We start from the raw sequence: 25,989 nt of genomic DNA on the forward strand, positions 1-25,989 counted from the left end.
ATAGCATTGTGGTCTGAAAATATGCATGGTATGATCTCAATCTTTTTATATTTGTTGAGGGCTGTTTTGTGACCCAGTATGTGGTCTATTTGGAGAATGTTCTGTGTGTACTTGAAAAGAATGTGTGTTCTGCTTTAGGAAGAAATGTTATGAATATACCTATTAAGTTCCATCCGGTTCAGTGTGTCATTCAAAGCCATTGTTTCCTTGATGATTTTCTGTTTGGATGCCCTGTCCATTACTTTAAGTGGGGTGTTAAAGCTCCCTACTATTATTGTATTATTATCAATAAATTTCTTTATGTTTGTTAATTGATTTATATATTTGGGTTCTCCCAAGTTGGGGAAATAAATATTTATAATTGTTAGATCTTCTTAATTAGGGTGTAATGCCCTTCTTCATCTCTTATTACAGTCTTTGTTTAAGGTCAATTTTGTCTGATGAAAGTATGGCTTTCTTTTGACTTCCATTAGAATGATAGATGGTTCTCCATCCTTTACATCATCCTTTACTTTCAATCTGCAGGTGTCTTTAGGTCTGAAATGAATCTCATATAGGCACCATATAGATGGGTCTTGTTTTTTAGTCCATTTTGATGCCCTTTGTCTTTTGATTGGAGCATTTAGTCCATTTACATTCAGAGGGATTATTGGTAGATATGAATTTAGTGCCTGTGTATTACCTATAAAAATAGCCTTTCTGGTGATTTTCTCTGTTTCTTTCTAGTCTTTGTTACTTTTGGTCCTTTTCTTCCCCCCACTCATAGGGTCCCCTTTAATATTTCTTGTAGGGCTGGTTTAGTAGTCATGAACTCCTTTAGTTTTTGTTTGGGAAACTCTGTATCTCTTCCTCTCTCTTTTTTTTTTTTTTAAGTTTATTTATTTTGAGAGAGAAAGACTGTGTGAGTCGGAGAGGAGCAAAGAGAGAGGGAGACAGAGAATTCCAAGCAGGCTCCATGCTGCCAGAGCAGAGCCCAACACAGGACTTGAACTCACAAAACCATGAGATCATGACCTGGGCTGAAACAAAGAGCTGGACACTTAACTGCCTGAGCCACCCAGGTGCCCCTCTCTTCTTCTATTCTGAATGACATTCTTGCTGGATAAAGCAGTCATGGCTGCATATTACCCTCATTCAGCACATTGAATATATCCTGCCACTCCGTTTTGATCTGGCATGTTTCTATGGACATATCTTCTGCAAACCTGATCTGTTTTCCCTCGTATGTTAAGTACTTTTTCTCCCTTGCTGCTTTCAGGAGTCTTTCCTTAACTGTGTATTTTATGAATTTGACTATGATATGTCTTGGTGATGGCTGCTTTAAAAAAATTTTTTTTTAATATTTATTTATTTTTGAGAGAGACAGAGACAGAGCTTGAGCAGGGGAGAGGCAGAGAGAGGGAGCAAGACACAGAATCTGAAGCAGTCTCCAGGCTCTAAGCTGTCAGCACAGAGCCCAATGCAGGGCTCGAACCCATGGACGGTGAGATCATGACCTGAGCTGAAGTCGGACACCCAACCGACTGAGCCACCCAGGCGCCCCTGTGATGGCTGCTTTTGTTGAATTTAATGAGAGTTCTCTGTGCTTCTTCGATTTTGATGTCTGTTTTCTTCCCCAGTTTAGGAAAGTTTTCAACTATAATGTGCTTAAATAAACCTTCTACCCCTTTTTCTCTCTCTTCATCCCGGGGCTCCTATAATACAAATGTTATTACGCTTTAAAGAGTTGCTGAGTTCCCTAAGTCTGCATTTTGACCCAATACCTTTCTTTCCCTCTTCTTTTCAGCTTCATTATTTTCCATAATTTTATCTTCTGTTATCACTGATTCATTCCTCTGCTTCATCCATCCTCATTATCACAGCATTCATTTGAGCTTGCATCTCCATTATCGCAGTTTTAATTTCATCCTGACTAGTTTTTAGTTCCTTTATCTCTGCAGTTGGGGATTCTCTAGTGTCTTCTTTGTTCATGCCCAGCTAGTATCCTTATAATTGTTGTTTTAAATTCTAGTTCAGACATCTTACTTACATCTGTATTTATTAAATCCCATGCCTTCACTTCTTCCTGTTTTTTCTTTTGGGTGAATTCGTGTCTTCTCATATTGTCCAGGTCAAAAAACAAAGCAAAACAAAAAAGGAAGCTAGATCCTAGGTGTGTTTTGGTCTCCTTGTTAAAAGGAGCTAGATCAAAAAAAATAATAATAAATAAGTAACATATAAAACATTAAATTTAAAACATTTTTTTAAATATTAAAAATTGCTTTTTCTGTATCCCAAGAAGAGTGGGAAATATTTCCCCTAGAGCTGAAGCTTTGTAACATTCTATGATCAGTAAACTTGTGCATTTGAGGGTTTATGCTTATCTTCTGGAGGTGCAGGCTGCTGCACTGATTCAGGCTGACTTGCCCTAGTGGAGATGCACCTGCAGGGCACAGGGGGCAGGGGTTGGTGTAAATGACTCTAGCCTCCCTTGGTGGTGCTGTTTTGCTCACTGAAGTTGATCATTGCTGATGGGTGGGGTGAAAATTGTGTCACCTGGCTCCCTTTTCCCCCAGCGAGGAGCTCATACCCACCACTCTTCAGGAAGCCCTCACAGGAGAGCAAACAATCACCTTTCTTGTGTGGCTGGCTTCTGCCAGATCCCCAACTTCATCCTGCCTGTATCTGAGCTGTCCACCTGACAGGCCACAGCACATCTGTGTTTTATCTCAGGTGCATTGGTTGAGTTTCAAAGCTCCACATTTTAGAGATTGCGCAGGGAGTACCCATGCTGATCCTCTAGAGGAGGATCTTGCTCTGCAAGACTGGCCGGTGCCAGCTTGTTGCAGAAATGGGTTATACAAACGTGCAGCAGTTCATTATTTATAGTAAAGCACAGCAGAGGGGCACCTGGGTGGCTCAGTTGTTTGAGCATGACTCTTGATTTCAGCTTAGGTCATGATCTCCTAGTTTGTGAGTTCAAGACCTGTATTGGGCTCCTTGCACTGACAGTGTGGAGCCTGGTTGGGATTATCTCTCCTCTCTTTCTACCCTTCCTGCACACAAACTGTCTCTCTCAAAATAAATAAATAAACTTAAAAAAAATGTAAAGCACAGCAGAAAGCTGGCACCAAGGCTTGCTGCCCTCAGCTAGCGTCCTATGCTATGTTAGCAAATGGAGCAGCTCAGTGGCACCTGCCAGATCTTTTGCCCCCAGAGAGACTGTGCCACCTCTCCCAAATGCACTTGAAGCAGCATAACTGCTTCTCCCCATGTGATCCAGGGGATCTTCAGACTATGGTTCTTGCTCTGTGTCTCTGCTCTCCTTCCCCACCAAACCACAATTCAGCCTGCCAAGTGAGATTCTGGTGATGGTGCAAACCTCTGAAACTTTAGACTCTGCACTCAAACTTGTGGTATTGAGCCCCTCTCCTTTCCCAAGGCAGTGGTTTTGGGGAAAGAGTTTTTCTTATGCAGTTCCCCACGTGCACTTTCACTCTTTCTTCTGTCTCTTTCTGTCTCTCGTGCTCCTCTCTCTGCGATCAGGGTTCCTTCCCCATTGCAGCACCTAGAGCTCTTTTCCTCCCCAAATCAACTCTTTGCAGTTACTACTTTCCACAATGTGGTAGGTTTTTTTCAGCTCTAGTTGTGCATTTTTACTCTCTGAATCCTCAGATCAATTTCTTGGACGTTCAAAATGATTTGATATATCTTTTTAAAGTTTATTTATTTATTTTGAGGGAGTGGGGGAGGGGCAGAGAGAAAGAGAGAATCCCAAGCAGGCTCCATGCTGTCAGTGCAGATCCTGATGCGGGGCTCAGTCTCACAAACTGAGATCATGACATGAACCAAAATCCGGGGTTGGACACTTAACTGACAGAGCCACCCAGATACCCCCAAAATGATTTGATATTTATCTAGCTGTGGGGATGAGGCAAGCCTAGGGTCTCCGTACTCCTCTGCCTGACTCCTCGACTCCTCCCTAACATAGACTTTTTAACAGAAAAGGGTCATTTGTCATCCTTCTTTAGCACCTCTGTATTTGTTGTAATAAATTTCCTTCTTTTCTCCTTAATGCATGTTTTTCCCTTAAACATTTTCAATGAAAACATTTTAAATTTCATCTACAGTAAAACCTTGGTTTGTGAGCATAATTCGTTCCAGAAACATGCTTACAAGGAAATGTAAGAAATAATGGAAACTCAGATGATTCGTTCCACAACTGAAATATTTTCATAGAAAAATGATTACAATACTGTTATATAACACAGAATAATAAAATACAAAATATAAAAAAAGTAAATTAACCTGCACTTATCTTTGAAAACCTTTGTGGCTGGTGTGAGGGAAGCAAGAAAGTTTGTGCAACTTTAACAAGGAACTTATCCAGTGACACTTGCTTTTGCTTCCTTTTGAGGATTTCATGGAAATGTGACATTGCATTGACTATCACCCACAATCCCACAGAGAGAAAGAGAAGAACCATTGGCTCACTTGTGATCATGTGATCACGTACTACTTGTATTGCAAGACATCACTCGTTTATCAAGTTAAAATTTATTAGAAATGTTTGCTCATCTTGTGGAACACTTGCACAAGTTACTTGCAATCCAAGGTTTTATTGTAAGTTTTTTTCCCCGGGGGTGGTGGAGAGTGGCAGAGGGAAAGAGAGAGAATCTTAAGCAGGCTCCATGCTCAGCCTGGAGCCTGACGCAGGGCTCAATCCCATGACCCTGGGATCATAACCTGAGCCAAAGTCGAGAGTCAGATGCTCAACCGACTGGGCCACCCGGGCACCCCTAAATTTCATATAATTTTTATGAAGAGTTTTATTTTGTTTTATTTACTTATTTAGTTTTTTTTAGATAGAGTGCGAGTGCACAAGTGGTGGGAAAAGGAGAGGGAGACAATCTTAAGCAGGCTCCATACCCTGCACGACCCTGAGATCATGACCAAAGCTGAAATCAAGAGTCAGACCAACTGAGCCACGCAGGTGACCCCTTTATGTTTTTTTAAAAATCATTTTTTTTTTTTTTAACATGAAAGAGAGGGAGAATGAGAGAGAGAGCAGGGTAAAGGAGCAGAAAGAGAGAAAGAATCTTAAGCGAGCTCCAGTGTGGAGCCTGACTCTGGGCTTGATCCTGTGACCCTGGGATCATGACCTGAGCCAAAGTCAAGAGTCAGATATTCAAGTGACTGAGCCACTCAGGTGACCCTAAAAATCACTTTCAATTGCGATGTATGGTGATTCCATACAATCACCCAGGTGCCCCTGTTTTATATTGATTTCCATGAGCATACTAAAATTTTTTAACCATTTTCTCAGCATTAGGTTGTTTTCTAAAATTTTTACAATTACAAATAATACTGGGATAAAATTGGTTACGGTGGATAGTTTTTTGTTTTTGTTTTTTTTGAAAATACAATTAAAAAAATTATTTGCAGGGTGCCTGAATGGCTTACTTTCTAGACTCTAGATTTCATCTCAGGTCATGATCTCCCAATTCGTGAGTTTGAGCCTGGAGTCAGGCTCCATGTTGTCAGTGCAGAGTCTGCTCGGGATTCTCTCTTTCTCTCTCTCTCCCTCTCTCCCTCTCTCCTTCTATCCCTCTCCCTCTCCCCCTCTCCCTCTCCCCCTCTCCCCCTCTCCCTCTGTCCCTCCCCTTTGTGCATATTGTCCCTAAGTAAATAAAATTTTTTAAAAAAGTATTTGCATTTGTATTTTTTAAAGGAAATCTTAAAAAAAAAAACACTTTTTTTTTTATTGTTTATTTTTGACAGAGCACAAACAGGGGAGGGGCAGTGAAGAGGGAAACAGGATCTATAATGGGTTCCACTTGAAAAGCGGAGAGCCCAACGTGGGGCTCAAACCCACAAACTGTGAGATCATGACCTGACCTGAAGTCAGATGTTTAATCAACGGAGCCACCCAGGCACCCCTGCATCTGTATTCTTAAGTGAAATAGCCCTTAGAGTGAGAAAGATCTACTACAGGTTTTGGTGATATGTTTATCCTGAACTTACAGAAGCATTCAGATTGCTTATTATCTTTTTCTGCCTTTTGAAAGAATTTACACTGTAAAACATTTAGATCTAGGATTTTTAATGGAAAGGATAATTGGGAACAGTTTGCTCTGTTTCTTCCTCAATTATTAAGGTTTTTTTCTGTCAACACTGGTGATTTAAAATTTAAAAATTACCCACTTCATTAAGATTTTTCACATTTCTTAATACGTGCTATATATTTTATGGGTTTGTTTATTCCCTTTAAAGTCATTTATTTTAGGGGCGCCTGGGTGGCGCAGTCGGTTAAGCGTCCGACTTCAGCCAGGTCACGATCTCACGGTCCGTGAGTTCGAGCCCCACGTCAGGCTCTGGGCTGATGGCTCAGAGCCTGGAGCCTGTTTCCGATTCTGTGTCTCCCTCTCTCTCTGCCCCTCCCCCATTCATGCTCTGTCTCTCGCTGTCCCAAAAATAAATAAACGTTGAAAAAAAATTTTTTTTAAGTCATTTATTTTGTTATTGTTTCTTTTTGTTTTAAGATTTTATTTTTAAGTAATCTCTACATCCAATGTGGGGCTAGAACTCACAACCCTGAGATCAAGAGTCACACATTCCACTGATGGAGCTGGCCAGGTGCCCCAGTTGTTTCTTTGATATACTAGATTTCTCAAAACTCTTCTGTTTGGCTGGTATTTAAGAGGAACCAGCTTTTGAATTTGGCTCTTAATGCTGCTTTTTGTTTTCCAAGAATTTAATTCACCTGATTTTTTTGGGAGCCTCAAAATCTCCTCATTTTCCTTAAGAATGACCCAGACTCTGGGGGCGCCTGGGTGGCACAGTCGGTTAAGCGTCCGACTTCAGCCAGGTCACGATCTCGCGGTCCGTGAGTTCGAGCCCCGCGCGGGGCTCTGGGCTGATGGCTCAGAGCCTGGAGCCTGTTTCTGATTCTGTGTCTCCCTCTCTCTCTGCCCCTCCCCTGTTCATGCTCTGTCTCTCTGTGTCCCCCAAAAAATAAACGTTGAAAAAAAAAATTAAAAAAAAAAAATTACTGTTTAAAAAAAAAAAAAAAAAAAAGAATGACCCAGACTCTGTATTTGTTCACTCAGCAGTGGAATACCTACTCTGTGCCTGGCAGTGGTTCTTGACTACGCCCACACTTCATAACTTGTCAGCAGAAGGTACCTGATTCCTTTGGGGCAGCAGTAGGGCTTCAATGAGGAGATTTAGTGAGAGGGTGCATGTAAATGACCCAAGTTCAGTGCCTAGCCTGTGGTGAATGTTAACTGATTGTTAGCTATTGTTCTTTGATAATGAATCACCTGAGGAGTTTTTAAAAATTTTTTAGCAGAGGTCTCCATGCATGCATGGGCAGGTTTTATCACTTGCCCCCATGATTCTGGACGATTCCAACGTGCTTGGTTTTAGAGATACAGAAATGAAAAGGAGTTTGAGAAAATGTTGAGGGAGAACATGTGAATAAACAACTACAGTACTAGGGGCATCTGGCTGGTTCAGTCAGTAGAGCATACAGATCTTGATCTTGGGGTCATGAGTCCAAGCCCTATTTTGGGGATAGAGATTACTTAATAAAAAATAAAAAAAAGAAAAGCATATTTACTTAAAAAAGCATCAACACAACTACAGTTCTAAAATGGAGATGTGGATCAAATGCTGAAGGGGGAGGCAGGGAGCTTTTCCAGAAAAGCTTCATGAGGGAAGGCATCATTGAACTGGTTCTAGAAAGGTGAGTAGGAATTTTTCCTATAGAGCCGAGGGAAGAAAGTACATGGTGGTCAGAATAAGATGTGCAAAGACAAGGAGACTCCAAAGAGAATGATATTATAAGCGCAAAGAGTCCGTGTAGTAGGAGCATGGGGTGTATGGCAGGAGGCAAAATTTGAGAGAAAGATACAGGCCTGTATCCCTCTAACTTCCCTCTTAGAACCATTTCTGCTGCATCCCAAAGATTTTGGACCATTGTGTTTTCATTTTCATTTGCCTCCATGCATTTCTTTATTTCCTCTTTGATTTCTTGGTTTCATTGGATTGTTTAGCAGCGTGTTATTTAACCTCCATATGTTTGTGTTTCTTCCAGATTTTTTCTTGTGGTTGATTTCTAGTTTCATAGCATTGTGGTTGAAAACGATGCATGGTATGCCTTCATTCTTTTTGAATTTGTTCAGACTTGTTTTGTGGCCTAACATACGATCTATTCTGGAGAATGTTCCACATATACTTGAGAAGAATATGTATTCTGCTCTTTCAGGATGGAATGTTCTGAATATATCTGTTATATCCATCTGGTCCAATGTGTCATTCAAAGCCACTATTGCCTTGTTGATTTTCTGTTTTGATGATCTATCCATTGATGTAAGGGGAGTGTTAAAGTCCCCTACTATTATTGTATTACTCTTGATTATTTCCTTTATGTTTTTTCAAGCTGCTTTATGTATTTGGGTGCTTTCATGTTGGGTGCATAAATATTTATAATTGTTATATCTTGTTGGATTGTCTCCTTTATGATTATATAGTGTCCTTTTTTTTTTTTTAATGTTTTTATTTATTTTTGAGACAGACAGAGACAGAGAATGAGCAGGGGACAGGCAGAGAGAGAGGGAGACACAGAATCTGAAGCAGGCTCCAGGCTCTGAGCTGTCAGCACGGAGCCTGACTTGGGGCTCAAACCCATGGACTGTGAGATCGTGACCTGAGCTGAAGTCGGACGCTCAACTAACTGACTGAGCCATCCAGGCGCCCCTATAGTGTCCTTCTTTGTTTCTTGTCGTAGTCTTTGTTTTAGAGTCTATTTTGTCCAATATAAGTATTGCTACCTTAGCTTTCTTTTCACTTCTTTTGGCATGATAGATGCTTTCCCATCCCTTCACTTTCAATCTGCATGTCTTTAGGTCTGAAATGAGTCTCTTGTAGGCAGCATATAGATGGGCCTTGCTTTTTATCTATTGTGTTACCCTATATCTTTTGATTGGATCATTTAGTCCATTTACATTCAAAGTAATTATCAATAGGTATGTATTGCATTTCGTTCCTTGTTTTATGGTTGTTTTTGTAGTTCTCTGTTCCTTTCTTCCCTTGTTCTCTTCTCTGAGTTTGCTGGCTTTCTTTAGTGACATACGTGGATTCCTTTCTCTTTATTTTCTGCATATCTGTTACTGGTTTTTGATTTGTAGTTACTATTAGGTTTGTATATAAAATCTTAGGCATGTAGCAGTCCATATTAGTAGTCACCAAAGTTTGAACCCATTCTTTACTCCTCTGCCCCCAACACTTTAGGCATATGGTGACATACTTTACATCCTTTTATTTTGTGACTCTCTTGACTCATTTTTTTGAAGTTTATTTATTTTTGAAAGAGAAAGAGAGTGAACGCACAAGGTGGGGGAGGGGCAGAGAGAGAGGGAGACACAGAATCTGAGGCTCTGAGGCTCTGAGTTTGTCAGCGCAGAGCCGGACACAGGGCTCGAACCCATGAACCATGAGATCATGACCTGAGCCAAAGTTGGACACTTAACCAACTGAGCCACCCAGGTATCCCTCCCTTGACTCATTTTAGACATATACTGATATTTACTGCTTTGGGGCTTTCTACTTTTCTTTACTCCGACTTATGGTCCTTCCTTTCCACTCAAAGAGTCCCCTTTAACATTTCTTGTAGGGCTGGTTTAGTGGTCATGAATTCTTTTAACTTTTGTTTCTCTGGAAAACCCTTTACCTCTCCTTCTATTCTGAATGATAGCCTTGCTGGATAGAGTTTTCTTGGCTGCAGATTTTTTTCTTTTAGCTCTTTGAATATATCATGCCAGTCCCTTCTGGCTTGGAAAGGTTCTGCTGAAAAATCAGCTGATAGCCTTATGGGGTTTCTCTTGTATGTAACTGTTATCTTTTCTTGTGCTGCTTTTAAAATTCTCTCCTCATTACTACTTTTTCCCATTTTACTTTGTTTGTTTGTTTGTTTAAATAAATAAAAGTTTATTTATTTATTTTGAGAGAGAGAGCAGTGTGCATACAAAAGCAGGGGAGAAGGAGAGAAAGAATCCCAAGTGGACTCTGCACAGTAGTGCAGAGCCTGACACTGGGCTCAAACTCACAAACCCTAAGATCATGACCTGAGCTAAAATCAAGAGTCAGACACTTAACTGAGCCACCCAGGCACCCCTGCCATTTTAATTACTATGTGTCTTTTTGTGGACCTCTTTGGGTTGATTTTTTGGGGGACTCTGTGTGCCTCCTGGATCTGGATTTCTGTTTCCTTCCTCAGATTTGGGAAATATTTGGGAAGTTTTTGGTTGTTCTTTCTTCAAAAAAAATTTCTGCTCCTTTTTCTCTCCCTTCTTCTTCTGGGATCTCTGTAATGTGAATGTTATTTTGGTTGATGGTGTTGCTGAGTTCCCTAAGTCTGTTTTCATTTATCTTTTTTTTTTTTCTCTCTTCCTTTTCAGCTTGATTGCTTTTCATTACTCTGTCCTCCAGGTTGCTGATCCATTCTTCCGCTTTCACTATTCTGTTCTTTATTCTATCTAGTGTATTTTTAATTTCTGTTATTTGAGTTCATCATCTCTGCTTGGTTCTTTTTTATGGTTTCTCTTTGTTAAGGGTCTCATTGAAGTTCTCCACTGTTTTCTTGAGTCCAGTGAGTATCTTTATGACCATTACTTTAAATTATGTATCAGGCATATTCCTTATCTCCATTTCATTCAGGTCTCTTGCTGTGATTTTGTCTTGTTCTTTCATCTGGAACACATTTCTCTGTCTCCTCATTTTGTCTAATTCTCTGTGACTGTTTCAGTGTTAGGAAAGTCAGCTATGTCTTCTACTCTATTTTCTATTTTTATCTTTTTAATTTTTTAAAATATTTATTTTTGTGTGACAGAGAGAGAACTAGTGCAAGTGGGGGAGGGGCAGAGAGAGGGGAGACAGAATCTGAAGCAGGCTCCAAGCTCTGAGCTGTCAGCACAGAGTCCGACGTGGGGCTCAAATTCAAGAACTGTGAGATCATGACCGGAACCAAAGTTGGACACTTAACTGACTGAGCCACCCAGGTGCCCCTGTCTTCTACTCTTGAAAGTAGTGGCCTTATGAAGAAGAGTTTCTTTAGTGCCCTGCAGTGCACTATCCCTTGTTCATCAGAACCTGGCACTTGAAGGGTGTCTCCTGTGTGTGTTTGTGTGCCCCATTGTTGTGGCTAAGCCATGTTTAACCTTCAGTCCAGTTGTCTGGACTTTCTTTGCCTGTTGTGGGAAGAGTTTAGTCGCTCTGTTGTTAGCAGGCCGGTCTGGGGCTGCCTTGAGCTTGAGTTGAGTCATGCCAAGCATTTGCCAGAGCGTTGGTAGTGGTAGCACGGAATTGCAGGGTGCTTTCCTGGTGTTGTGGTGGTGTTCCCTGAGAAGCTTTTGTTGATGGGCGGGGCCTACAGTCAGACCCATTGTCAGCCCCCAGCCCACTGCTGGGGCCACAGTTGGGACTGGTGGGTGTGGTTATTTTCCCCTTTCTCTGGGGTATGAGTAACTTTGGAGTGGTGCTGGCCCCTGTTGGGGCTGTTTGCACGTTGCCAGGCTTGTGGCACTGCTTTGGGCGAATCCAGGCTGGGGAGTGGGAGAGGGAAGTGGTGCCCTCCAGCTCTTTTGTTCTTGGAGAAATCTCCCAAAGATCCCTGCTCCTCCAGCACATGCCCTGAGATTAGTGAATAAATCTCCTGTCCCTATACCCCAGGTGTTTTCCAAACTGCTGCTTCTATGGTTTATCTCAGTGGGGCTGTTTGTTGTGCTCTTTTTAGGGCAGGCACTCAGTTTCCTGTCACCGTGTCTGGCTCTTCCAGAGCCGAACCCACTGATATTTAGTTCTATGTGCTAAGCCCCCACTTATTGTAGCAACTCTCAAAGTTAGGCTCTTCTGGCTTTCAAAGCCAAATGTTATAGGGACTCATCTTCCCAGTGGCAGTCCTGTGTGCCTGGGCTAACTCAGGTGGAGGTCTGCATCTGTCCTCTCCATGCCCACATTGTCACTCCCTCCTGTATACTGTCCCACAGATCAATTTGGCCCTTCACCAGTCTTTGCCCTTCCTACTCTTTTCTACATTTCGCTGTGGAGAGTCTATTCTGCCAGTCTCTAGGTCGTTTTGTGGATTACTTACACAGATGTGGATGTTATCTACGTATATCCACAGGACGAGGCAAGCCTAAAATCCTCATATTCCACCGTCTCCCCCCAAGAGAGAAAGGTGATTCAATTGGAGAGTGGCTGAGGTGGAGAGCTAGGACAGTCTAGAACAGCACTGTCCAAAAGAAATACAAACTACATATTTAATTTAAAACTTTCTAGTAGTCACAAGGTAGAAAGAAATAGGTGAAATTAATTTTAGTAACACATACTATTTAACCCAATATAACTGAAATATTTCTATATGAATCAATATTTTAAAATTATTAATGAGGCATTTTATTTATTTCTTTATTTTGGTGCTAAGTCTTTGAAATTCAATGTGTATTTTACACTTGCCACATATCCCAATTTGGATTTGCCACATTACAAGTGTCAGTAGTGTGCATGTTTCCGGTGGCTACCATATTAGACAGCATAGATCTAGAAAGTTACTTCCTGGCTTAATGGCATCATTGGCAGGGGAGGATTTGAGCAGGATTTGATAAGTGAAGGGGAGGGACTATAGATAGATGTTTTTGAGGCTCTTGAGGATTCCAGGGCGTAAAGGAAAAATGAAAAGTCAAGGATGAGGTCCGGGTTTTCAGTTAGGATGCAATAGATGATGATGCCCTTAGCCTAAGTAGGGCATCTGTGTGTGTAAAGGCTAACAGTGAATAGTTTCTTCTCTCCAGGCTCAATTGTTAGATACGCTGTTAACCCAGTTTACCAAACTATTATAGCCTGATATCAGAGAGCACTGAGTACTTGAGTGAAAACCTTGCACTATGTCTTAGCAGATGTAATGTGTTCCAAATTAACTTTGGTCGCAGAGGGAGTTGTTTTTATAAATTTGATTGTTTTTACTTACTAGCTGCTGTTCTCTGGTTTTCAGCTTTGCAAAGTTTCTAAGTTACAAAGTTTCCTGAGTTAGAATTTGAGCAGATTTCTCCTCCAGAGTTGGCACATGTTAGAGTTGGAGGGCTCTCTGTATTTGCAAGTGTTGTCCTGTACAGCTGGAAGTGACCTTTCACCCTTCTCCTCTTAAAACTCCTGTATCTTTAGTTCAGGGAGCCCATGTTATAGATAAGAAGATTGGAGCAGGAGGTCTGTGATTTACCCAAGGGATATTATACGTTATTAATGTGCCACTTTTTACAGACCCAGGCAATTGAGTCTTCTCAAGTTAGTATATGCTGTTTCTAGTTCTTTGGACCTTTTATGTCAACATGAGGAAGACGAAATACTTGATACTTCATGATAACTTTGTTAATTTTTAAATTCTTTAATTTTAAAAAGGCGTTGCGCTCTCTCTCTCTCTCTCTCTCTCTCTCTCAAAATAAATAAACTTTAAGAAAGAAAGAAGGAATGGGGTGCCTGGGTGGCTCAGTCAGTTGAGTGTGTGACTTTGGCTCAGGTCATGATCTCACTGTTTGTGAGTTCGAGCCCTGCATCAGGTTCTGTGCTGACAGCTCAGAGCCTGGAGCCTACTTCATATTCTGTGTCTCTCTGCCTCTCCCCTGCTCACACTCTGTCTCTCTCTCAAAAATGAATAAATGTTAAAAAAAAATTTATTTTTTAAAATAAAAGAAAGAAAGAGGGAAAAGAAAGAAGAAAAGGAAAAGAGGGGAAGGGGAAGGGGAAGGGAGGGACCTGGGGGCTCCTGGCTGGCTCAGTCAGAAGGAGCATGTGACTCTTGATCTCAGGGTCATGAGTTTGAGCCCTATACTGGGTGTAGAGATTACTTTAATTAATTAAGTAAGTAACTGTAAATAAATAAGGGGGGCCAGTTGAGCAAAGGAGTCCAGGTTGGCCGATAACCACCTGTTACTAACTAGAGCAGGCTGTATGTTTACAGGACAGAGTAGGCAGTGGGGAGAAGGTGTTACTTCTCACAACCTAACTTGTAATTAGGTTGCCTTGCCTTGATCCAACCCCTTTTTCCTTGCTCCCCATGCCCATCTCAAGGCCAGCCTCCCCTTTCAAGCTTGGTAATCCCTGGATTGGATTCCCACTTCCTTCACGTGTCCAAATGGTACTTCTGCCTATTCAAGTTCAGTACATTGCCTGCCTTGAAGCTTCTCTCCCTTTCCCAGTTTTTCGTGCTCTGAATGCCTGTGGTACCTCACTATGTATCATCTCATATTGTGCTCTAATAAATAGCACATTTTAAAATACACTGGAATGTATTCAAGGACTGCAGTGTTTTTCATTTGCATTTTTTTTTTTCCTGCCATAGTGCATCTGGTAAAGCCAGGTGCCTAGTAAATATTGAGTATCATCTTACCTGGCCCATTCAGATCCCTGATCTCAGTCAGAAAAGTTTCGTGTTCCAGCACTTCCTTGTTCCCTCGGGGACCCAGCTGCAGTGTTGAGCCAGAATACGATACAGATGAGTGAGTGGTATGTGTGGATGTGGTCATGTTCCTCACTCAGTAAAAGGGGCCACTCCTGTCTTCTGTAAAGTTCAAATCTCTGTCAGGAAACCAGAGTTTAGTATGAATCGGGCACTTGCTGGACACTGGTGTTTTCAAGTTAAAGGAAAAAAAAAAGAGTCTCTGCCCTCATAATGCTCATGATCTAACTAGGAAAACTAGTATTAAATGGATTATTAGGTTTATTTGAATAATTATGGATATACAAAATGCTTAAAGCACATAATAAGAGGATTGGCCCTCCAGTAGGGGATCAGAAGACTTCACTGAAGATCTTTTAGCCAGCACCTGAAATATGAAACAGAATTAGCAAAGAAAAGACAGGTGGGAAGGTGGGGAGAGAATGGTACCCTCCAGGAAATTGAAAGAACTCCAGTTCAGCTGTAGCTAAGCGCAGCGGGGGGCGGGATACAAAGTAAGGCTGAAACTTCCTTCACTGCTGTAGTCAGCTCTGCTTTCAAAGTCTTTTCACACTAATTGTCTTTACCATATTTTACTATATAGACTTTTTTGAAGTCTAACCAGGACCAGAGGAAATATTTTAGGTAGGGCATGGTGACATGGTTTAACAAGGCCTAGTAAGTCAAGACTATAATCAGTCCATGAGTATCGGATTGAAGGGATCTCAGGCAGCACAGCTTCAGTGGGGTAGTGAGGAAGAAATGATTGGAGGGGGTAAGAAGCAGGAAAAGACCTGTGACCCAGCAATTCCAATTCTTACTAGCTATATTTACGCAAAGGAGTTATTGTAGTGATGTTTGTAGTAGCAAAATACTGAAAATAATCCAAATGTCTGCTAACAGGGACTGTTCCATTTATTCATTCGCCAAGCTTTTTTTAAAATTTTTTTTCACATTTATTTATTTTTGAGAGACAGAGAGACAGAGCATGAGCAGGGGAGGGGCAGAGAGAGAAGGAGACACATAATCTGAAGCATGCTCCAGGCTCCAAGCTGTCAGCACAGAGCCTGATGCGGGGCTCGAACCCACGAACTGTGAGATCATGACCTGACTCGAAGTCAGACGCCCAACCGACTGAGCCACCCAGGCGCCCCTCACCAAACATTTTTTAAGCATCCACTCTGTGTTGGGTATAAAACCAAGATAGATCAAGTCCCTGTTCCTGTGGAGCTCATGGTGGAGGAGACAGTGAAGCTAACAAGTAAGCTAATCGTAGATTATTGTTAGAAGTACAAGTACTTTTTACCTGAATGTGTTTGGTTCCTGAGTTCACGTGGCAGGGATTTGGCCATGAGAGATAGCTGTGCTTGGGGAGAGATTAATGTGGTAATGTGATGGAGAATAAATTGGAGGGTGCTAAGACAGCTTTTCTGGGGGCCTGTGCTCAAGATGAGACTGAATAACTAGTAACTAGTTGTCAACCACATGGAGATCCTAGGGGAAGAGGGAGAAACAAGCATAAAGGCCCAGGGTAGAAACAAGCTTGATGTGTTCAGGAATCAGCAAGGTGAGCCTGGCTAGAGCCCAGTAAGTGGTGGGGATATCGGGATCTTCTCCACAGTAGCATGGAGTGCTGTTGGTTGTAATCAAGAATATGTTATGATACTTGCATGTGGAGTACTATGAAGCAATTCAAAGGGATTTGAATCAAAGGGATGAAGCAATTCAAAGCAATACCCAACTGTTAAACAGTCATTATTTCTAGGGAGCGTGGTGGGATTGGTGATGCGGGTAAAGGAGGGCTGTTGTTTTTACTCCCCGCTGTATTTGGATTTTCTAACAAAGGAAGTGCATGGACAGTGAGGAATTGGTGATTGTATGACAAGGCTTGGCTTTGCAGGAAAACAAGACAGCTAATAGGGATATGGGATTGCAGGACATACTGCCCCTGATGACTTTCCTGCCTGCCATACTGGATCCTTTACAAAATTACATAAACATCTAGTATGTTTAACCCAACATTGCCCCCACAGGATATCAAATGTGTGATCACTGTTCCTGATGACCCTACAGTATATTCCCAGTGTTGCCATGGGAACATTTTTGATGTTGATCCCTAGTTGAACAGGAATGTGATCCTACAGGAATCCGTGACATTCAAAGATGTGGCTGTGGACTTCACCCAGGAAGAATGGCACCACGTGGACCCTGCTCAGAGGCGCTTGTACAGGGATGTGATGCTGGAGAACTATAGCCACCTGGTTTCTCTGGGTAAGGACCAATTCAGTATCTTGCCTACTGGCAGGTCTTTCCTCTCTCATTTGCTAAGGTTGTGGGGCTCGTAGATCGGGTGGCTGTGAGGAGGATGTTCACCATTAGAGCTTGTTCTCCCTTTTGGGACTCAGCTTTACAGTTTTCTGAGACTGTTCTTTAAGTGAAGTTCTTTCTTTTGCAGAACTGAAAATAGGTCATTTGATTGCATGACTCCTCAAGTTGCACCTTTTTTTTCCTTCAGAGTTCCTGACGATCAAGGACTAGTACTGACTTATAGGAGGGGTCTTTGTCCACTTGCACAAACAACCAAATCTTGTGTATTTACCCATGAGCAGGATATCAAGTTTCCAAGCCAGAGGTGATCTTCAAATTGGAACAAGGAGAAGAGCCATGGATATCAGAGGGAGAAATCCAAAGACCTTTCTGTCCAGGTAAACGAGGGGGAGTCAGGCGTGCAGGAATCAATACAGACAGTGGCACAGCTGAGGGAGGGGGGAAGCACCTTCAAATTGGTACCTTGGGAGCTTCTACACCTGCAGGAGACTGCACCATCTCCTGGATGACACTTCTCTCTGTCTCCCTTCTCCAATAGGGTGTTCCTGCTGCTGGCAGGCATTAGAGGAAAACGTGCCCCTTTGTCCTACACAGAATACCATTTCTCCCTATACTGTCACCCTATTGCTGGATTATCTTCTCCTCAGGTGTCCTCAGTCTCTCATTATTAGCGATCCCTTTTCTTACTCATTCAGACTTTAATTGAACTCCCGTCTTCTTTAGTCTTGCTGCTTTTACTGTCACTGGCCCCAGACTTGTAGGAAATACTCACAGCCTTGATTCTCTGCCTTTTCATAACCTCCGTCAGACTTCTCTCCCTGACTCTACTCCTATAAAACCTGTCTAGGGAGTAGTACCATCTTCTTTCCATCGTGCCTTTATGCCAGTTTGCTTCATTGCCTCTCCCTGCAGTTCCTGGAATATCATCCTCGCCTGGTATCCTGGCTCGCTAAGTATTTCTTGGCTTTAGGTCTTTGACTGCCGTAAGGAGTTTGCAAATCTGCCTTAAGGAGGCTGCTCTCCAACTTCTTCCCCTTTCTTTGTTACCACCTTAAAAGGGCACCTGCCTTCTGGTAGTTACAGCTCTTGAATCTCTACTGTGGACTCAGAAGTCATCCTTACTTCTACCCTGGTCACCTTTTTCCCTTCTCACAGGACCTCTCCATGTAGAAGTCCCATGCAATTAAATACCTAAAGTCTGAATCATCTTTCATCCCCAGCCAGCACATTTTGCTACTTGGCCCATTAGAAACCACTGGATTTCTAATCCCTCAGGCCAGACACCCCAGTCAGTTTAGTGTTTTCCTGCAATTCAGGTTATTTTCCTCCTAAACCAGGCCCTGGGTGGAGATTACTAGAATTCCCAGTTGAAATTGCTCACCCTGTGTTTTCTTTTATAACCCATATTGGATTTTTTAATCTTAGCTTTTTTGAGATATGATTTACATACCATAAAATTGACCTTTTTAAAGTTTACAATGTAAATGGTTTTTCAGATATTTACTGAGTTCATTATCTAACTACAGAACATTTTCAGCACCCGAAAAGAAACCCTATACCCACTAGCAAGCACTCTCCATTCCCCGCTACCCCTGCACCCATTAATCTTTTTCTCTCAATGGATTACCATTTCTGGGTATTTTATGTAAATGGAATTGCATAATATGTAGCCTTTTGTGACTGGCTTCTTTCACTTAGTGTCATATTTTCATGGTTCGTTCATGTTGTAGCATGTTTTAGTACCTCCTTACTTTGTATTGCTGAATAATATGCCATTGTATGGACATACCATGTTTTGTTTCTCTACTCATCACTGGGTGGACCATATTGGATTTTAACGTTTTATCTTCATAAACCACCCGCCTTTGACAAGCTCTTGCGGTCACTCCCTGTAGCTCATTATAGGAAATAGAAACTCCCACTCATTTTAAAGGTCCCCTATCATACCTTCTGGTATTCTCTTTTGTTCCCACTAAAACAAGCTTCACTTGGGTTGAACTTCTTTTAATGTTTTCTGTAAGTAGTGTACACTTTCCCTCATTGGATAATGCTTTCTCCCTATCCAAAGCTATATATTATGTTCAAGGTGTCTATCCATAGACATAATATATACTAATATGTGTATTTTTTCCTTCCCTGATCACAAGTACCATTTATATCATCTTTACTACACAAACTCAGATTTAAAAATATACCATCTGATGGTTTTCCTTTTTCGTCAGCTGATTAAATCTTATTTCTAAGATTTCAAACGCATGGAGAAAGAAACTGTTATATGTCTATGTATTCTGTCTGTGTTGCAGAGCACATAGAAGGCAGTCAGGAATTACTTGATTGTTTTGGAATATGGTTGGGGAGAGAACTTTCTCATTCATTCATATCAACAAGCATTTCTTGAATGTCTCTCTGAGAAGTATTCTAAAAGAAATTCAAAGCATTTTCTGTCCTTGGGAAATCAGAATTGAATGTTATTGCAGGGTAAGGAATTTGGGGGGTTAGGGTCCCTTGTTGTTGGTTTTTTTCCCTCCTAACATTTTACTGTGAATATTTTCAAACGTGTGGAAAGTTAAAAAAAATTAATACAGTGAACACTGTATACCTACCACCAAGATTCTATAGTTGTTAACATTTTATTATATTTGCTTTATTACATATTCTTCACCTGTCTATCAGTCTGTCTTTTTGATGCATTTCCAACTACGTTGCCGGCACGAGTACATTTCACTTCTGCATACTTCATATGTGTCATTAACCAGAATTCAGTATTTATGTTTTTTTGGTAAGAAAAATGTACATACAATAAGATACACAACTCTTCTAAGTACCATCCAGTTGACTTTGACAAATGCATTCACCCATCTAATCCAAATTCATTTTGATATGGAACATTTCCATCATTCCAGAACCCTTCTTCCCCTTAGTTTTTAAAAGTTACCATTCTTAGAACCTAGAAACTAATTAATTATCTGCTACTAGTATTCTGAGGTTAAACAGGGGTTTAGAGATCAACTTAGTAGGCAGAGTAAAATCCTTTTTGGTCAAGAGAGGTGAATAGTATGGAACCAGAACTCAGACTAAAAACCACAGCCCTAATGGTAAAGGCAAGGATGATTTGCCTCCAGAAATATTATTTTATTTCAGCTTGTGAAGTATAGCCATTGATCTCCAAGTATATCAAAGAATGATTTCAGTTACGTCAGTGACTGCAGATCTTCTCAGCAGGATTTAAAGATTTGGAGCCTCAGAGGTAACTTTTAAAGAAATTGTGAAATGGCTGTATTAGGAAGACAGATTTGGGGATAATTTGTAGAATGGACAAGAAGCGTGGAGAGCAGATAGGATCTTGCAAGACATACCATGATTTTATTCCAGTAGTATCTGTGCCCAACATTCTCATGCTCACTTATTCCCTTACTTCGTAACCAGCCCTCCTAGGTGGGCTTCCTCATTCTACACTTGCCATGCGCTCTGGCTCTGCAACCTGCACTGTCGCTTCTCTTTACTCTTCCTTTCCTTCATTTTGGCTCTTCTCTCCAAACTCCTGGATTAATTTCAAGACGGAATCATGAATAGTTTTTATCTCTTTCATTTCCCTATTCCTACTGTAGCAGTTTGTTTCAATAGGAGGGAATAGGGGACTTTTGCACTTTGGATTTCTTTCAGACTGGAAGACCAGGCCTGAAGGCAAATCATCACATCTACAGCAGAGTGTATCTGAAGGATCCCGTAGTGCAGATGGCCTTTCACGTGCCACTTTCGAAAACACTTGGGATGTTAGTAGCCAGTTAGAAAGACAACAGGAAAACTGGAAAAGATATCTGGGGCCAGATGCATCCACCCAGAAGAAAACAATCATACCAGAGGAAAATTTTCAGCAAAATAAATTTGGTGAAAACCCCAGATTGAACACAGTTCTGGTTACACAACTGAATGTTCCTTCACGGCCTAGTGAATGTGATACACTTGGAAGCAATTTGGGACAGAATTCAGATATAATTAATCAGGGTAATAGCCTTGCAAAAAAGAAACCTTATAAATGTGATAAATGTAGAAAAGCCTTTATTCATAGATCATCACTTACTAAACACGAGAAAACTCATAAAGGAGAGGGAGCTTGCCCCAATGGTACAGATCAGGGAATTTATCCTGGAAAGAAACACCATGAATGTACTGACTGTGGAAAAACCTTCCTCTGGAAGACACAACTTACTGAGCATCAGAGAATTCACACTGGGGAGAAACCCTTTGAATGTAATGTGTGTGGGAAGGCCTTCAGGCATAGCTCATCGCTTGGCCAGCATGAGAACGCTCATACCGGAGAGAAACCTTATCAGTGTAGTCTCTGTGGGAAAGCCTTCCAGCGCAGCTCCTCCCTTGTTCAACACCAGAGAATTCACACTGGCGAGAAACCCTATCGATGCAATTTATGTGGGAGATCTTTTAGGCATGGCACATCCCTCACTCAACATGAGGTGACACATAGTGGAGAGAAACCCTTCCAATGTAAGGAGTGTGGGAAAGCCTTTAGTAGATGTTCTTCTCTTGTCCAGCACGAAAGGACTCATACGGGAGAGAAACCTTTTGAATGTAGCATATGTGGGAGGGCTTTTGGTCAGAGCCCGTCCCTTTATAAGCATATGAGGATTCATAAGAGAGGCAAACCTTACCAAAGCAATAACTACAGTGTAGATTTCAAGCACAGCTCATCTCTTACTCAAGATGAAAGCACTGTCAATGAAGTGAAATCCTATCATTGTAATGATTGTGGGGAAGACTTCAGTCACATCACTGACTTTACTGATCATCAGAGGATCCATACCGGACAGAACCCCTATGAATGTGAGCAGAACTTTAATCAACAACCTGTTTCTCATCCTGGAGAGAAACCCTATCAGTGTAATGTATGTGGAAAAGCTTTCAAAAGGAGTACAAGCTTCATAGAACATCACAGAATTCATACTGGAGAAAAACCCTATGAATGTAATGAATGTGGAGAAGCCTTTAGTCGACGTTCATCACTTACTCAACATGAGAGGACCCACACTGGAGAGAAACCCTATGAATGTATTGACTGTGGGAAAGCCTTCAGTCAAAGTTCATCCCTAATTCAGCATGAGAGAACTCATACTGGAGAAAAACCCTATGAATGTAATGAATGTGGGCGAGCCTTTCGAAAGAAAACCAATCTGCATGATCATCAGAGAATTCATACTGGAGAAAAACCCTATGCTTGTAAGGAATGCGGGAAAAACTTCAGTAGAAGCTCAGCGCTAACTAAACATCAGAGAATTCATACACGAAATAAACTGTAGAAACCCTGAAATTAAGGAATGTGCAGAAAATTTTAGCTAAAATATTGTTCATATTCAGTATCAGAAGATTCTTAATGGAGAGGAAGCTTGAGAATGTAATGAATGTGTGTGTGTGTGTGTGTGTGTGTGTGTGCGCACGCACGCGTGTGCATGTGTGTGGTGTGAGAAGAAAGCTCTATGCTAGTAGACCATGTTTTTTAATAAATAGAAGCTACATTCTCAAATCTGATTACAGACTTTTGTAAAAACAACTACAAACATCATATATAACCAGTTGGAAATGATATGCCTATGTATTGGACTTTATAAGGCTTTTAAATACAGTTATGCAGGAGATCATCAACTTTGAACAGTTTGACTTGTCACTCTGTTTACAGCCTTTTTTAATAAATAAAACTCCTGCAGTAATGACCAAAACTTACTTTTAAAATTGCTTGACAACTGCATTCATCTGCAGCTTTTAACAAATTCACCATGGAAACCAATTCCACCCCAGGAATTCATCATTCAAAGGATGAGATCAACTGGTTCAACCACTTCGTTGTACAGATGAAGAAACCAAAAGCCAAAGATGTGAAGTGGTTTGCACCGTGTGATAGAGCTTATGATGGCAAAGCTGGGTGGAGAATGCAGATCTCCTGGATCTTTTGCCCTTTCCAAAAAAAAAAAAGATTCTTTTGCCTGGATCTTTCAGTGGTCTGTCCACTGAAAAGGTATTTTGGAATTCAGAGGGCTTTAAAGTAAATTTTGAAATAAATCAGATGCACAAACATTTGATGAGCACTCAAGTTGGATACTTTGGGAATTCATAAAAGCATAAGAGACAACAAAATACATGCACATTTGTCACGGGCCTATTTTAAACAACTTGTTGGGGGCTTACATACCAAAATGTTAACAAAAGCTGTGAATAGTTCAACTACTAGTGACTTTTTGCCTTTTCCCAAGTGTAATATTTATACTTTAAACTAACATGTGTCAATTTCATAAACCTATTAAATTCTCTTATTGTGTTTTTTATGACACTCCCATGAAAAATCACTGCTCCAAGCTTCCTATATTGGATCAATGGGAAAACAACACAGGACTAACAGGGAAAATTTTCTCCAAATTAATTTTACTGTGGAGAAGTATAAATGTAATTACCCATTGTCATAAAATTTGTCTTTAAATCAGTTTAGGGAATCCATGTAATGACCTTTACTTTTTTTAGTTCAGTGCTGCTCTTCTGTCCGTAAAGCCTAAGTTAAGCTTCCATAGCCCACTCCAATCCCTAATGTTCTCTCATGCCTCCCATGGGCTATCCCAAAGGAATTTCCTAAACCTTTGTTTGTTCATGGTGCCAACAGTGGAGAGAAATTTGGAAGCAAGTGTGCACTTTGACCCCTTTCACACAAGAGCCTCTCCCCCTTTAAGATAATAAAAATTTCCCACTCTGATGAATCATGAGATGGAGTTATATGGGTAGTGGCGATGGTAAGCCTTCCTTACTGCCTTCTTTGCATGCCAAGTAGCAGGATCCATCATCCTTGTCTCATCCTGGACCACATGAGGTAGCTCCCAATGATTCTTCATAATTCTTTGCAGGAAAAATGTGCGTGGGGGCTGAAATGTGTGGTGTCCAGCCCAATAAGTGGAACAAGATGAGAATCTGCTCTTCCAAGACATTAACTGTTCAAAAACACCTTGTTTGTGATGTTCCATATTTAAACACACACAGTGCCAAGACCACGTGTTGTCTGATACGTAGTTTGACAATGGGTAATTCTGCATAGACCCTCCACTACTGAGTGGCTACCATTCTTATCAGGAGCTTATTTGCTGCCGATTGGGGATCCTCATAGAGGACTGTTTGCAAGAATGACATAAATTGTAACCAGTTGAGTGCTATCCTACCTTTATGAAAGTTTATAAAGACTTGGTTCCAGAAGACTCAAAGAAAACCACTGGTTTGTGTGTGGAGCTTGGCCTAGATCAATCAGTGTCTGAATATCAGCACATCTTCATTCATAGTGAAGGAGCCCAGAATGTTCATGGTATGCGTGGTTGATTGAGCAGAGGATTCTCTAGTTCCAGCAACCAGGCACCATGCGCTTACAAACACCCAACTTTTTAGGCCACATGAAATGCATCCTTGTAACATCATTGTATTATTTCAATAAATAGCCTTCTTAGTTGAATGGGAGTCAGTTTGTCTTTTTCAGTTTTCACAACATGGCTAAGATTAAAACCATGGTGTGTCAAGAAGGAGGGATTGACTGCTAATCTTATCACAGTCAGGTGAGTTAATAATAGGTACCATTTATTGAATGTTTACTAGAAAGACATTGTGTGAAATATTTCATAACCATCATTTTTTTATTTTTTAGTGTTTTTATTTATTTTCAAGACAGAGACAGAGCATGAGCAGGGGAGGGGCAGAGAGAGAGGGAGACACAGAATCTGAAGCAGGCTCCAGGCTCTGAGCTGTCAGCGCAGAGCCCGACATGGGACTCAGACTCACAGAGTGTGAGATCATGACCTGAGCTGAAGTCAGACGCTTAACCTACTGAGCCACCCAGGCGCCCCAACCATCATTTCATTTAATCCTTACAACTCTTTGTTCTAGATCTTGTGGTAGCTCTTGTCTTTGCCCAACTTTTTCCTCCCTCTTTCTCTTGTAAGATCTCTGCTGTACTGACTACAGGAACACAAGTCAGGATATCCCTGGGTCTCAGTAATAGTCTAGGGGCAAGTCTGTTACCTAGCTGAGCCAGAGTCCTTTGCCAGAATATTTTCAAAATAGATTTGACAGGACCATTTTTATTTTGTGTTGCTAGGCTGGAAAGGTGAAGTTCTAGAACTGCCTAGAGCCCAATTCCTTACCAGAGAGAGGAGTTCTATTGTAGGAGGGGATGCAGCTGACATGATGGTACTCTCATTTCTTTATTTCTTAAGGTTTTTTTTTCTTTTTAAGTTTATTTATTTTGAGAGAGAGAGAGCCAAGGAGGGGCTGGGCCGGGAGGTGGGGAGAGAGAATCCCAAGCAGGCTCCACGCTGTCAGCACAGAGCCCGATGCGGGGCTTGATGTCACAAACCATGAGATCCTGACCAGAGCCAAAACCAAGAGTTAGGCGCTTAACTGACTGAGCCAGCTGGGTGCCTGGGTACTCTCATTTCTAATCCTGAGATCCTTTTGGACCTGGCTCAATTTCTGAAGCCCTTCCTGGGATTCAGTGGACTCCCTACTGTCAGTTCAGTGATTACCCTTTTTTGATTAAGCTAATTTGTCAGATTTCTGTTGTTTGCATTAAAGAAACCTAATACACGTATCCTTGTTTTCTAACGGGGGTGGGGGGACCAGAGAGGTAAAGCAATTCCCTTGAGGTAGTATTTCCCATGGAAGATTGAGGCTTTGAACCCAGGACTGTCTGGCCTTTTACCTCTAACTCTGATGTACCCAGAGCCATGTTCTGTTCAAGGAGGTGCGTGTAACGTAGTATTGTTTTGGGAGGAGTGGATGAAGGGATACGGTGATACGTAAGGTTGGAGACCAAACAGGGAGAAAATGGTGAAGGGCTTTGCAATACTTTTCCTGACTACTTTAGTAAATTAAATCCCCTAAATTCACCCATAACCCTCATACCTTAATATATCAAGTTGTTATTTACATTTGCCCATACTTGAACCACCATTTTTCGTAAATATTTTCTGTGTTGCTATACAGTCTCAAGATCTCCTTAAGTCCCTTACTGTTGGGACACATTTGGATTGGCTTTGTTACTGGCTTTCATAATAATGACATTTAATACTTTTATCTTTTGAAGCACCCCTTCCTTTTTATAGAATTTTTTCTTAAAATATCCAAAAATGAGTTTTCTGGGTCAGTGTGTATAGGTT

General features: G+C 41.2%; 1 protein-coding gene across 3 annotated transcripts in view; it reads left to right on the top strand.

Annotated features, from left to right (window-relative positions):
- ZFP90 (ZFP90 zinc finger protein) overlaps positions 1 to 24,290 on the top strand; it is a 38,493-nt gene extending 14,203 nt beyond the window's left edge. The window contains exons 3-5 of one of the 3 annotated variants that reach the window (XM_043600932.1): positions 16,615 to 16,741; positions 17,080 to 17,175; positions 23,698 to 24,290. In XM_043600932.1, the coding sequence (XP_043456867.1) occupies positions 16,615 to 16,741; positions 17,080 to 17,175; positions 23,698 to 23,885 (411 nt within the window). In that variant the 3' untranslated portion in view covers positions 23,886 to 24,290. Of the gene's footprint in view, positions 1 to 16,614; positions 16,742 to 17,079; positions 17,176 to 20,461 lie in introns of all 3 variants that reach the window. The other 2 variants (XM_043600931.1, XM_043600930.1) reach the window with 2 other exon arrangements.
- Positions 24,291 to 25,989: the final 1,699 nt, after the last annotated feature.

This window comes from Prionailurus bengalensis, chromosome E2 (assembly GCF_016509475.1).
Source record: "Prionailurus bengalensis isolate Pbe53 chromosome E2, Fcat_Pben_1.1_paternal_pri, whole genome shotgun sequence".
Lineage (NCBI taxonomy): Eukaryota > Metazoa > Chordata > Mammalia > Carnivora > Felidae > Prionailurus > Prionailurus bengalensis.